Raw genomic sequence first — 13,628 nt, 5'->3', positions numbered from 1 at the left:
TGGAAAAAGGACACAAGAAATTGTTCCTCTTTCCAAATGAGTCATTTCTGATATCTTGACTTGAAGTTGATTTATTTTTAAAAAAGGAAACATGCAAAAGAAATATAGCAGAGTTTGGACTTCAGAGTTAGGGAATTTCATTCCTTGGCTGACTCAATAACACATTCTTGGTGTGCTTGTTCTATTTTCCAGCTTTATACTAGCTTAACTTTTAAGTCTGCTTTTGCTATGTGTTTTTTAGACTTAGGGCCTCTCTCTACATCTCTAAGAACAGGTGGCACCCTTAAGTTAATGATAGACCAGATCTCCACTTGCCACTTGTGTCTCCATTGAGTTGCTTACCTGGAGTTGTTCCTCAAGAGCTTGGGGGAGGTGGTTGCATAAATCAGCTGAGGGATTTTATGGAATTTAAAAGTCATCAAATTACTGATCCTTGTGGCTTGTCTCTGGGTCTGAAGCAACTGTTCATTTGTTTTTTCTAGTGGTAGGTAGTACTGTTCAAAATTGTCCAAGAGCGGGGCTGGGAAGGTGGCTCAGTGGTAGAGTGCTTGCCTTGCATGCATATGAGGCCCTGGGTTCGATTCCTCAGCACCACATTAAGCAAAAAGAAAAAAGCTGGAAGTGGCGCTGTGGCTCAAGTGGTAGAGCGCTAGCCTTAAGCTGAAGAGCTGAGGGACAGCGCCCAGGCCCAGAGTTCAGGCCCCACGACCGGACCCAAAAAAAAAAAAAAATTGTCCAAGAGCTTTAGAAAGATAAAAGAAGAATTTTTATTTTATTTTATTTTTTGCCAATCTTGGGGCTTGAACTCAGGGCCTAGGCACGGTCCTTAAGTCTCCATTTGAGCCATTGCACCACTTAATGCTTTTTTCTATGTGATACTGAGGAATCAAACCCAGGGCCTCATACATGCAAGGCTAGCACTCTATCACTAAGCCTCATTTCCAGCCTAAGCAACTCATTTTTAAATCTCCATCCTTCTTCATTCTTCTCAAGCAGAACTCCACTTAAATCTGGGGTGCTTTCAATGTTATTGAAGCAGATCCAGGAAAATGGTGATGATAGCAGTGAAATTCCATCATTAGGGTTTACACCACATATTGCTAGACATTAGAATTTTTGTTCTCCTCACCTGAAAAATGAAGTTAGGAGATTTAGGTTGTGTGTGTGTGTGTGTTGTTTTTTTTTTTTCTGGTGCTAAAGATCAAACCAGGCCCTCACACAAGCTAGGTAAGTGCTCTACCACTGAGTTACACTTAGATGATTTTTTTCATTTTTAAAAAATTGTTATGATAAAGATGATGTACAGAAGGGTTACCACTTAATAAGTCAGATAATGAGTACATTACCTGGCACCAAAGAAAAGGTGAAAATTGAGTCTAAATTACTTTAATAGTTTTACTCATTTACTACTGAAATTAGACTTCCTTTTTTTAAATTTCAGGTCAGAGGGCCTGAACTCAGGGAATGGGCATTGTCCCTGAGCTCTTTTACTCAAGCCTAATGCTCTACCACTTTGAACCACAGCTCCACTTCTGGTTTTCATGTGGTTGATTAGCGATAAGAGTCTTACAGACTTTCTTGGCATTGAACCGTAATTCTTAGATCTCAGCCTCCAGAGTAGCTAGGATTATAGGCGTGAGCCATCAGTTCCTGGCTTGACCTTTGTTTTTAATATATATCTTTTGTGAATAATCTGACACTTTTACTGCTTATCCATTTAGGTCTTAATGTTTTGCTAAAATATCTTAATTTAAAATATATTAGTCAACATTTTTTTTTTTTTTTTTTTTTTTTTTTTTTGTCAGTCGTGGGGCTTGAACTCTGGGCCTGGGCGCTGTCCCTCAGCTCTTACAGCTCAAGGCGAGCGCTCTACCACTTGAGCTACAGCGCCACTTCCTAGTCAACATTCTTTTAAATTATTTCCTCACCCCCATTTTGGTTGCTTTTGCAAACTGTCATTTTGAAGTTATTTTTGTCTAAGTTCTCTATTAAAATTTAAGCTCAGGGGGCTGGCAAGGTGGCTCAGTGCTAGAGTGCTTGCCTTGCATGCATGAGGCCCTGAGTTTGATTCCTCAGCACCACATAAGCAGAAAAAGCCAGAAGTGGCACTGTGGCTCAAGTGGTAGAGCTCTAGCCTTGAGCTGAAGAGCTGAAGAGCTGAGGGATAGCACCCAGGCACGAGCTCATGCCCCATGAGCTACTAAAAAAAAAAAAAAAGAAAAAAATTTAAGCTCAGAAAATTATCTTCCACCTTATCCACCGTATATTGTATATTTACTATTGTCAAATGTAGTTTTTGTTCTTGAGGCATAAGCGAGATTTACAGTTGATATTATATAAGCTTACTATAAGCCCCAGCAATTTAAAACCTTTTAGCTAATTTCCATTTTCATAAATGTGTTATACTTTTTTAATAAAGGCAAAGGTAGGCTTAGTTTTTCTTTGGAACTCTGCAAGAGTGTTGACTATAAAATTGTTTCCCATACCATTTAAAATTTATCCTATACTCATTTATATGACTATTATCTCATGAGTATGTAAAAAATGTGTTAGGTTAAACAGTCAATAAAACTAAAGTTTCATCTTCCTTATTTTAGAATTTTATAGAATCTTCTATCACACTGTTTGAATCTGACCTTGAAAGTGGGAAGTTTATTGACATTACAAATCAGGAAATTTCTGACTTGGAAGAAATTGGCTATAGCGTTGAAACAAGGTCCATTCATGTGAAAAGTGGAGTGTAAGTTGTCCCTTACTCTAAGAACTTTCAGAAATTGGTGTTTAAAATTGTTGGTTGCTTGATTGTACATCATTTCTCTTCTTTTCTTTCCTTTTTCCCTACCTCTACTAGATGGGTTGCCTACCAACAGAAATTCTTTTGTGGAGAGCAGTACATTTTAGAGAAGGGGAAATACAAATGCTTTTTTGACTGGGGAGGATCAAATAATATAATCTTGTCAATCAGACCTGTCCAACTGGTAAGTAAAGTTTGATGATGACAAGTGTCAGTGACATGTAATAATAGAAGAGCAGACAGTTGAATAAATGTAACAGATTTTTAAAAGTGAAATTATTGAACTGTCTCAGTGTGTGTATGTGTGTGTGAGTGTGTGTGTGTGTGTGTGTGTGTGTGTACAAGTGTGCAGAAAAACATGAAGGGCTGTGGTGGCTCTGTAATTTGTAAAAATCAGTCATTCAGCAGCATTTATTTAGTACCTCTGACATGTTATACATGTTTCTGATCACTGTAGATAAAAGATGAATAAAGCTTTCTTGATTGCTCTCCATCTCTGGAAGACAGATGTATGGATGACTAATTATGGTATTGAGAAAATGATACGTTTGGGCAGTGTTGAGGGAAAGAGGCAGAGAAACTTCAGTGAGCTGGTAATTGAAGACCTCGTCATGGGAAAGAATGTATAAAGTGATATCTTACAGGATGAAAGTGAATTTTCTTAAAGTATACTTTTTTTTTTTTTTTTTTTTTTGTTGGTTGTGGGGCTTGAACTCTGGGCTTGGGGCGCTGTCCCTGCGCTCTTCAGCTCAAGGCAAGCACTCTACCGCTTGAGCCGCAGCGCCACTTCCTGAAAGTGAATTTTCTAAGCAGAAAGGTCATTCCACAAAGCAAGAATCACTTCCTTGTGTATAAAGTCATGCTGTGAACATTTTGGGTTATTAAAAAACACTGCTTACCAAAAGAGATTATGGGCTGAACTCTTGTAGGCAGTGAGCCCGTTTTTCTTCTAGGTCCAATATTGCTAAACATAGATTAGCTATAAGCACTACAATTGTTATAAAAAAAAATTAGTATGTTATGACCAATTCAAGGAATCTAATATACTAGTCAGATTACTAAAATTCTTTTCAAAGGATATTTTCAAAACTTGCACAAAAGATAACTAGATTATATGATTGTGATTTTTTAAACATTTAAATATATTTTTTAGGAACCACTTGGAATAAATGAACCGCCACATTGGGTATGTTTAAAAATATTTTATTAACTTATAATTGTTGGACTGTTTACTTAAAAACTTTATACTTTCATGTTCAAATCTTTCTCTTCCATTCCATATTTCTGTGTGTGTGCCTGGTGGGGTTGGGGCAGTGTATGTTGGGTTTGGTGCCTGTGGTCAGAAGCATGCCTGTCCTTTTAAGTTGTTGTATTGGCCTGGATTTGTCACAGCATCTTTCATTTTCTTCTAGCAAAGCTTCCATTCTCACCATGTTCGTGTTGTTTGAACTTGTCCCACCCATTCACTGTCTTTCCTGGGGCTCATTCATTCTTCATGTTACATATAGTGGTGAACTATATATGATGCCATTTTTGGAAGAGCACACAGCATGGAACTATTGGTATTTTTGTGTGTAATAGTACTGAAAAGTTTGTGATGTCAATTTTCATTTATTGATAGGAAAACTGAGGTTCAGAATGTAAGCAAGTGCTATTACCACACAGCTTAAAGTAGCAAAGTAGACGTTTTCCAGTCCCTGACTCCATTGACAAGGTTGCATTTCCAAGGTTTCACGGGAAAAGGGTGTAGCACGACAGAAGCAGAACCACCACAGAAGAAAGAGAGGATGGGAAACACAGCTTTCTCTGTTTCATCTTTAACCATGTTTATAAAAGTTACTGTCAAAATGCCAAGTGTTATGATTAATTTTAACTTGCTACCCTTACACATGGCTAAATCTTTTTGCTGAATGTGTGTGTTTTTTCCATACTCAGTGTTTATATATTTTGGATCAGTTTAGTCTCATCAGATATCTACAAATAATGGCTTGGGGTTTTTATTGTTTTCTCAATAGCTCAGGCCTACTGGGAACATTTCCTTTCTTAATATAATTGAGTAGTTATATTTAGAGACATTTTCTGCCAGATCATTAGTTTGAATGTTTGAAACCAACTGTGGATTTTTATTTCATTTTTTGTATTTTTATTGTTATTATAAAAGTGATATACAGGAGGATTAGAGTTACAAAAGTTGGGTAATGAGTATATTTCTTTTTGCACAGTGTCACCTCTTCCCTTTTTTCCCTCCTGACCCCTTGCCCCAACAAGTTGCATGGTTCATTTTCAATATAGTGTCTAGTGTCACTGCTGTATTTGTTCAGCCATTGTCCCACTATTTCTGTTTTCCCCTACCTTCTCCCAAACAGATAAACTTACATACAAGACAAAAGGTACAGAAATAAAAAAAAAACAGTGACAAAGGTGAAAAACAAACAAAAATATAAAGCAAAAATAACAATAAAACTCTTGTTTACATTTCTTGGAGTTCATTTCAGTAAACATCATTTCATATGATCATATGCCTTTGTGATCCTCTCCTAAGAATATCCTCCTTTGGTCTCACTTTGTAAATGTTTTAGAGTCCTGTTTAATTTATCATGTCCAAGTATAATTTTTTTTGTCTTTTACTGTCCAGTGTGTTTATAAGCATTTTCTAACATGAATAAAATATCTTGAGTAGAAAGACTTTGAACATGACTCATTTGAAACTGCTTATTTTTGAGTTTGGAACACAGATTAAACTTCCTATTCTTTTCAGCTTTCTTCCCCTCCAAACTTCTGCTCTTTTTTTTTTTTAATGGACTTTGTTGTTTTGGATAGATTACTGGGAGGATTTTCTTTATAATATTTCCAGTTAAACTTGAAGAGAGAGGAAACAGTAGAATATGCCCAATGAAAGCTCCATTTCATTGTTTTTCCGGATATAGCTCTGTTGATCCTGTGAAATGTCTCTGCAATCATAATTGGTGATAGCCAGATATTTAGTAACATGTGTACAAAGCTGTTTTTGTTTACCCAGGGTCAAAACTCTTGTTATTTTTTAGTTGGCCAAATTTTCAGCAATTTTTCTTGTTTATATTTACCAACATATAAACAGATCTGCACTGTGTTAACATGGGTGTTTTCCATGTCTGAAGAGGAAGGAGGCAGTTATACTTCAGGGTTCAAGTCACAGACAGAATTAGAAAAAAATAGTGGAGATTTAAGTGGAACCTCTACCTAAGTGGGGAGAGATGATTCAGAAAATATATGTGTACAGAGATTAATGTTTATCATGAGAGTTACAATAAAAGTACTGTTGGTTGTTTTGTGTTATGATGAGTCATATCTTATTTGGAAAACTACAAGCACACTGCCTTTTATTGAGATTCTACTAAAGCTGAAGATTAGTCACTAAATTTAATTGCATCTCAAGGCACAAGATCATTAGCTTCATTTTATTAGCTTTTATGTTTTTCAAAGCCAAGCTTACACTGAACAGTGTATGGATTATCTACATGTTGTTCTCATCTCTCTGCTTTAACAAGGCCTATATATTGAAAATGATGCTAGATTAAATATATCTCATTATAGTGAATTTAGGTTTTAGGAAGTTGTGGTCAGGCGCTACTCATATTGAGCCCCTGTTCTATTTTGTATATAACCTCTAGTTGAGTAAAAGGAATGAGATGTTGGGTTCTGTTAGATAATTTAGCCTTATTGAATGCTAATGCAGTGGCAGACAATGTAATAGTGTGGACACTCTTTAAAATTGGAGGATAGGGCTAGGCATACCGTTTAGCTCTCAAGAACTTGCCTAGTATGTATGAAGCACTGGCTTCCCTAGCAGTGAAGTGAGGGGGGAAATTGCACATAAGGGTAGGAAATTATAGTCTTTATGGTGCTAGAACCAGATAATCTTCCTAAGTCTCAAAGTACCAAAACTCTCAGGCAGAGTGATTTAAATAAAGTCTTCTATGAGCTGTGAAATAAAATCATTAACACATATGTAAATAGATGTAAGAAATATGTGTACTATCATAGATAAACACAAAAGGTATGTTGCAATCAACAGAAAATAAGATTTTTCTTTATGTTACAATTTGCAAGTGTGTATGAAGGAGATCCAAAGTGTTGGATAAAATATAATTTAGGGATAAAAGGTTTCTTTGAAGTTATTTTGGTATTAGAGCAAATAAAATGCCAGGACATATTATTATTATAGATCTTATAGGAGAAAGAACTGAAATACTTTCTCTGATAATTTGCTCATATGACATCCGTGAATTGATTGCCAATACATAGTTACTGCTCCAGTATCACCATTGTGAGATGATATCACCAATGACAGATGACATTGTGAAATAATCAATTACTGATTATTTACTAAACAACTACAGTGCCTAGAAATATTTTTAAATTTTTATGTCCTTTTTCTTCATTCTCTCTATAGATGTCTAAAAGAAGGTTTTATTAAATGATTGTATTAGTTTAATTGCTTCTTGTGCTGGTTGGGTATAACACGTTAAAACCATGATTATTCATTTCAAAGAAGATGGTGCTGATAGTATGGAATAAATTGAGCATGACATGTGTACTTGGTTAGTAATTCTTAGAATTTTTTAGTTTGTCAGGTTCGAGGCTTACTACCACATTTTCTCCATAAGCGCAAATTACACAGTAAAGCCCATTTCTGCAAAAATCATCATTATACAAAGATAATTTTTGCTTCATGGTGTAGTTTAAAGGGGTAAGAAGAAATATAAGAATGGATGTGAAGTACGTTGCCATCCAGTGTGATAGGCTCTTTTAAAAAATTATGTTTCTACTCTTTTCCCCATCTTCTTTTCCTTGTATACTTCTATTTGGAGGAATGATGAGGTTGAAATATATTCATCTGACCCAGAGGTGATAAGTGTAAGAATAAAATGATTGGAAAATAACTAATTCATCAAAAAGTAAAAACTACAATTGAAGTGCTACAATTAATAAGGAAAGGGTTGATTTTTAATGTTCCGAGGAGGGTATTGAAGGATTGTCTTGTGAGGTACTACTTTTGTGGTATTAGTCTAATTTTGAGAGGTAAAAGGAAAATAAAAGTTAAGAATTAAACCTAGTTAGAAAGTTATTTTTAAGTAGTTGTCTAAAGGAGGTGCTATTAATAAAGCAGTATATGACTTCAGTACATCTTGATCAGTAACACCCCTTCAACATTCTCATCCTTCTTCTACCCACCTCTTTTTTTTTTTTTTTGTCAGTCATGGGGCTTGAACTCTAGGCTTGGGCACTGTCCCTCAGCTCTTCAGCTCAAGGCAAGCACTCTACCACTTGAGCCACAGCACCACTAGTGGTTTATTGGAGACAGGAGTCTCACAGACTTTCCTGCCTGGGGTGGCTTTGAACAACAATCCTCAGATCTCAGCCTCCTGAGTAGCTGAGCCTCCAGCACCAGCTCCCACCTCTTTTTAATTTCATTTTCTCCTTCATTGTCTCCCCTCAGCCCCACCCCACCCCTCTTGGAAGTACCCATTTTATGGTGCTTTGTTGGGCTTTGACTTTGTCTTTCTAAAAAATTACACTATTGGACATCTCTATAGTGTCCCCTATGCTTAATTCATTTATAACCATGTACATACCACCTAACATGTTTACTCATAGAAAGCTAGCTTTTGAAGGACAAGAATACTTAAAACCATCAAATCAAAATGATAGTTTATAGCAAATTTCTGTGCTATATGCATTTTAATTCTGAGTATGAAGATAGACAAATGCTAGAAGTGGCTATAAAATATTGACAGAAGCGTAGGATTTAACATTTTATGGTTTCATGCTGAAATGCTAGAATATAAACCTCCAAACCTCACTTCAGGGGCCCAAGTTTTAACCTAAGGCCAGAGGGATATTGTCTGATTAGTAAAGTTGTTTTCTGGCCATCTGTGCTCACAATTTGGTACAAAAGATGAGTGAAACTGGTAAATAAGTGGTGATATCTCATTTTTGGAAATTTGAGAAAACATGATTTTAAAGAGAATGTCATCATCCTTAAGATTAATTCATTGATAGTAAAGCATGAGTAGTACTCTGTTGAATTCTTCTAAGTATATAGAAGGTTTTTCTTTGCTTGTCATGATGTTAAGCAATTATCTTATGTTTAACTATTATTATATTGTTCTTGTAGCTCAAAGTGTTCAATAAACCAGGGTTCCAAGGAGAATGTATAGATTTTATAAAAGAAATCGCTGATTTTGATTCATTCACACCATGTTCTTTTAAAGTACTCCGAGGCTGGTAAGTACAGTTAATGAGTATTTTGTGCAGTTACTTAATGATGATATTTATGCTTAGAGAGATTTGCTGTTTTGCATTTGCAGTAGGATTTAATTTTTTCTTTCTTAAACATTGATCAGTTGCTTTCTACCCTTTATTCATTTTGCTGAATTTGTATTTTCAGTCCTTAAAATGAAAATAATGCCTACTAAGCAACTTTTGGAGCATTGTAATGATTTTAATGTATGACCTTAGGTAGATTGGTTCAGCTTCTGAACCCCACTTTCCTCATCTGTAAAGGAACAGCGATGATAGTACCTACCTCAAAGGATTCTTAGAGACTAAAGCAGAATTCTTACGAGGGACTTAAGTCCCGTGTTTATTAGCACTTTGAAAAAATATTGACTCTGTACCATCTTCATTCCATACAGACAGGATAGTAAATTTTAGTGTCATGAAGCATTTATAATCCAGAATTAACCTCATCTAGCTATAGATATACAGATATATAGATATACAGATCTAGAGATCTTAAAATATAGGACTAGAACTTAAACATGCCGAATATAAGTTAGTGATAGTGAAGCATTTTTTACTCAGGCTCTTCCTTCTTAGAAGGTCATGTCTGTGCTTTGGTGATTGCAGTATTGAATGTAGCTTACTATTTAGGATTCTTGAAATATGTATCTTTTATTTAAAAAAGAATCCATTGACTATCCAATGCAAGTGACAGATTTTATAAACTGTGTGATTTTTAAAAAGTCTAGCTAGGGCTGGGAAGGTGGCTCAGTGGTAGAATGCTTGCCTTGTGTACATGAGGCCCTGGGTTCAATTTCTCAGCACCACATAAGCAAAAAAAATTGGAAGTGGTACTGTGGCACTAGCGTTGAGCTGAAGAACTGAGGGACAGTGCCCAGGCCCAGAGTTCAGGCCCCACAACCGACTAAATAAATTAATTAATTAAAATAAAAAGTCTAACTTCAAGCAGGGCGCTGGTGGCTCAGACCTATAATTCTAGCTACTAAAAAGGCTGAGATCTGAGGATTGTGGTTTGAGGCTGGCCACAGCAGAAAAATCCCCTTTAGACTCTTATCTCCAGTTAACTGCTCAAAAACTGGAAGTGGCTTAAGTGGCTTAAGTGCTTGAGCTCAAAGAGGCTAAGGGACAGTGCCGAGATCCTGAGTTCAGGCCTTGTAACACACATACACACACACACACACACACACACACACACACACACACACACACACACACATCTAGCTTCTATTTATTGTGAACAAAAGCTCATTATTAAGAAATGATACATTTTTCTTTTATTGATAATTGATATATTTTTCTTTTAATGATATATATATATATATATATTTCTTTTATTATTTTCCAAAAAAGAACTAATTTGATAAATTATTTGAAGATCACCATAATTCAATGAGGTTTTTGTACTTGAATGTACTAAATGAAAGAATGGCTTTTAGCATAATACAAATGCTTTTTTATTTCAAATTTTAGCTCTATTAGAGTGGGCGAATTGTGGGCAACTCAACTAATCTTTCTAATTCTCTGTCTTGTTGTGCATAAAAATTAGGATATGCCTTTAACTCAAGTACTGAGGCCACAGTAAAATAATAGTATATGCAAGTAGTCTGTTAAAGATATAAATAATTTGTGAAAAATATATGTAAAATAGTATATTGAATAATCCATGAATGTTTCTTGCCTTAGGTCTAGCATATGGCAAGCAGTCAATAAATGACAGTGGTAGCTCTTTTATTAACTGGTGCTATTTAACACATCTACTTCTATCTCAGTTTTCATGAGTATGAGCCCACACTGCCAACTGAATATAAATTGACTGAAAGTCTGTCTTATATAGTTGGCTCCTGTATTACCAAGAGGATATTTTTGATCATCAGTGTGTATTAGAAGAAGGCCTCTATGCTGATCTTAGTTCCTGTGGTTGTCCAGCATCTAGAGTCAAAGCCCTCAAGCCCATTGACTACGTGAGTACTCTTGAATCCATAATCATGAGACTTTCTTTCTTGTCCAAGTTAATTGTGTAAGAATCTGGAGATCCTTGAAAAATCTACATTTGAGCTCAGTTACAGAACCCATGGTAAAGTTGGGTCATCTCTTGGGACCTCAGCTTCCTCATCTGTAAAGGAGGGCTGGTAAAAATAGTCTACCTAACAGGATTCTTACCAGAACTAAATAAAATAATATATATGAAAGCATAACTCTACAATAATAGATAATAAAAGTTGAAAGAAATATTTCAGGAAGAAATAAAATATATCAAAATACAATTACTTTTCATTGTAAAATTGAGGTTTATTCCCACAAGTCAACTAAAATGTCTGTATTCTCATTTCTTTTTTTTTTTAAGCATGAATTCAAAGCTCAAGAATTACAGGATTGTAGACCCACGTTTAAATCCCCAATTGATACTTTAATCAGTTTGAATAACATTGGTAGCTTCTCCTTTATTATCTGTAACAAAAAAAAGACGGTAAGACTAATGAATACTAAATGGATGATGATTTTAAAATCCATACAATTGCGTATATCTAAAAAGAACCTAGCTACTTTAATATTCTATTAGATGAGCCATAGGAAAATTTACTGTGGTTTTGCAATGTTAAAGAAATCATTGACCACCACTAGAACTGTTTAAAAAAAATCGGTGTTGTGGGAAACCAGGTATTTTTCTGCCAGATGTCTTCAGAATTATCTGGTTCATCTTTAGGCTCACATTTATACAGTTAGCAGACTCTTCTTCCCAGATACTCCAGGGTCAGTGTAAAGGAAGTGGTAAAGACCTAGGAGATTTCCAAGGTGTTTATAATGATTCTTCAGGGACATGTCTAGTGAAAGCCTGGGACATGTACAGAGTTGATTAGAAGCCCAGTGTAATAGTGTTGCCAAATCTGACTCCAGGGATAATGACCATATTCAGATTCTTTGATCTCCACTTAGGCAATGTCATCTCATTCCACATGGCATTCCTGAAGAGAGTATTCTTAGTATCAGGCTAAGAATAGAATCTTGGCTGGGAGACAAGAATAGAAATAGACTCCATAGTCTCTCCCAGTGGCCTTACAGACACCAACTTGAAAAGAGTAAGTGACTGATGCTTCCTTTCTATCAGAGGAAGGCTACTAAAAAGAAACAAACAAAAAAATTGTGAACTGCCAGTCTCCAGATTTTGATAACACTGAAAAAAACATTGGAAAGTCATTCACATTTACCAAGAAAGGAATTTTTTTTTCTATCTCTTTTTCTTTCTTTTTTTTTTTTATTGTGAAAATACTGTAGAGAGGGGTTACAATTACATGGGCAAGATGAGTACATTTCTTATCAAGCATTGTAGCCTCCTCCTTTGTTTCCCCTTCCCATCCCTTCCCATCCTCCCCCCCCGCCCCTACCCAATCCTTCCCACGCCCCCCCCCCCAAAGTTGTGAAATTCATTTTCAACATAATGACTTGTACATCTCATTGTTGCAATGGGTCCACCTATTTAAACAATTTGTTTTTCCCCTTCCCCTCCACAAATTATACCGACATCAAATACAGTGAAAGCAGGGGTTATACTGTGGGGGAGGAACATACAAAGCATCAAAGAAATCATCTTATAAATGTGTTAGAAACAATCACATGAAAGAAAAAAAACCATTTAAATACATATCTTAGGGTTCATTTCCCTAACATCACCTTATCTGACCTTTTCTGCTTGACTCAGACATATACTAGATATTGCAAATAAGGGAAACCATGGGACCTATGTTTCTTTGGGCCTGGCTTACTTCACTTAATATAATTTCAAGAAAGGAATTTTTAAAGCAGGTTTTACTGGGCAAATTAATAGTGGTATAAACACCCAAAGCTAATGATACTGGCATAAATATGGAAGTACTTTCTTTATATATATTTTTTTATTGTGAAAATACTTTACAGAGGGGTTACAGTTATATGAGTAGGATAATAATTGAGCATTGTTACCTCCTCCTTTGTTTTTTCCCTAATATCCCTTCCCTTCCCAACTCCTCCTTCCCTCCTCCCCCCAACATTGTAAAGTTCGTTTTCAACATAGTGTCCTGTACGTCTCATTGTCACAATGGGTCAACCTGCATCCCCATTTAAGCATTCTGTCATATCCCTTCCCCTCCCCAGATTAAAAAAAGTGTATATACAAGATGCACAACATGGAATCAAGTACAGTGAAAACGGGCTATACCGTGGGGGAAGAACATACAAAAGAAACAAAAGAATCACATAGTGCATTATCAGTACATTAAAAACAATAGAAAGAAAGAAAAAAACGTCTGTGTCCCTGTCTTGGGGTACATTTTGCTTAACATCATCTTATGTGGTCATACGTACATAGCCTTTGACTTTCTCTGCTTGTCCTAGACATGTACTAGCCATTGAAAACAAGGAACCTATGTTTCTTTGGGCCTGGCTTACTTCACTTGATAGAATTTTTTCCAAGTCTTTCCATTTCCTAACAAATGGGACAATGTCATTCTTTCTGATGGAGGCATAGAAATCATATATCACATTTTCTTGATCCATTCATCTACTGAGGAGCATC

At 35.8% G+C, this 13,628-nt stretch overlaps 1 protein-coding gene across 1 annotated transcript in view; it reads left to right on the top strand.

Moving 5' to 3' along the window:
• Crybg3 (crystallin beta-gamma domain containing 3) overlaps positions 1-13,628 on the top strand; it is a 98,644-nt gene that overhangs the window by 59,217 nt on the left and 25,799 nt on the right. Inside the window, exons 13-17 of the mRNA XM_070030418.1 lie at positions 2,598-2,740; positions 2,852-2,978; positions 3,948-3,980; positions 8,952-9,061; positions 10,914-11,040. Coding sequence (XP_069886519.1) covers positions 2,598-2,740; positions 2,852-2,978; positions 3,948-3,980; positions 8,952-9,061; positions 10,914-11,040 — 540 coding nt within the window. The remainder of the gene's footprint in view (positions 1-2,597; positions 2,741-2,851; positions 2,979-3,947; positions 3,981-8,951; positions 9,062-10,913; positions 11,041-13,628) is intronic.

The sequence above is a fragment of the Dipodomys merriami genome, unplaced genomic scaffold (assembly GCF_024711535.1).
Source record: "Dipodomys merriami isolate MVZ:Mamm:240054 unplaced genomic scaffold, mDipMer1.0.p SCAF_2, whole genome shotgun sequence".
Taxonomy (NCBI): domain Eukaryota; kingdom Metazoa; phylum Chordata; class Mammalia; order Rodentia; family Heteromyidae; genus Dipodomys; species Dipodomys merriami.
The sequence above is the reverse complement of the archived record's forward strand: the minus strand, read 5'-3'. Positions and strand labels throughout refer to the sequence as shown.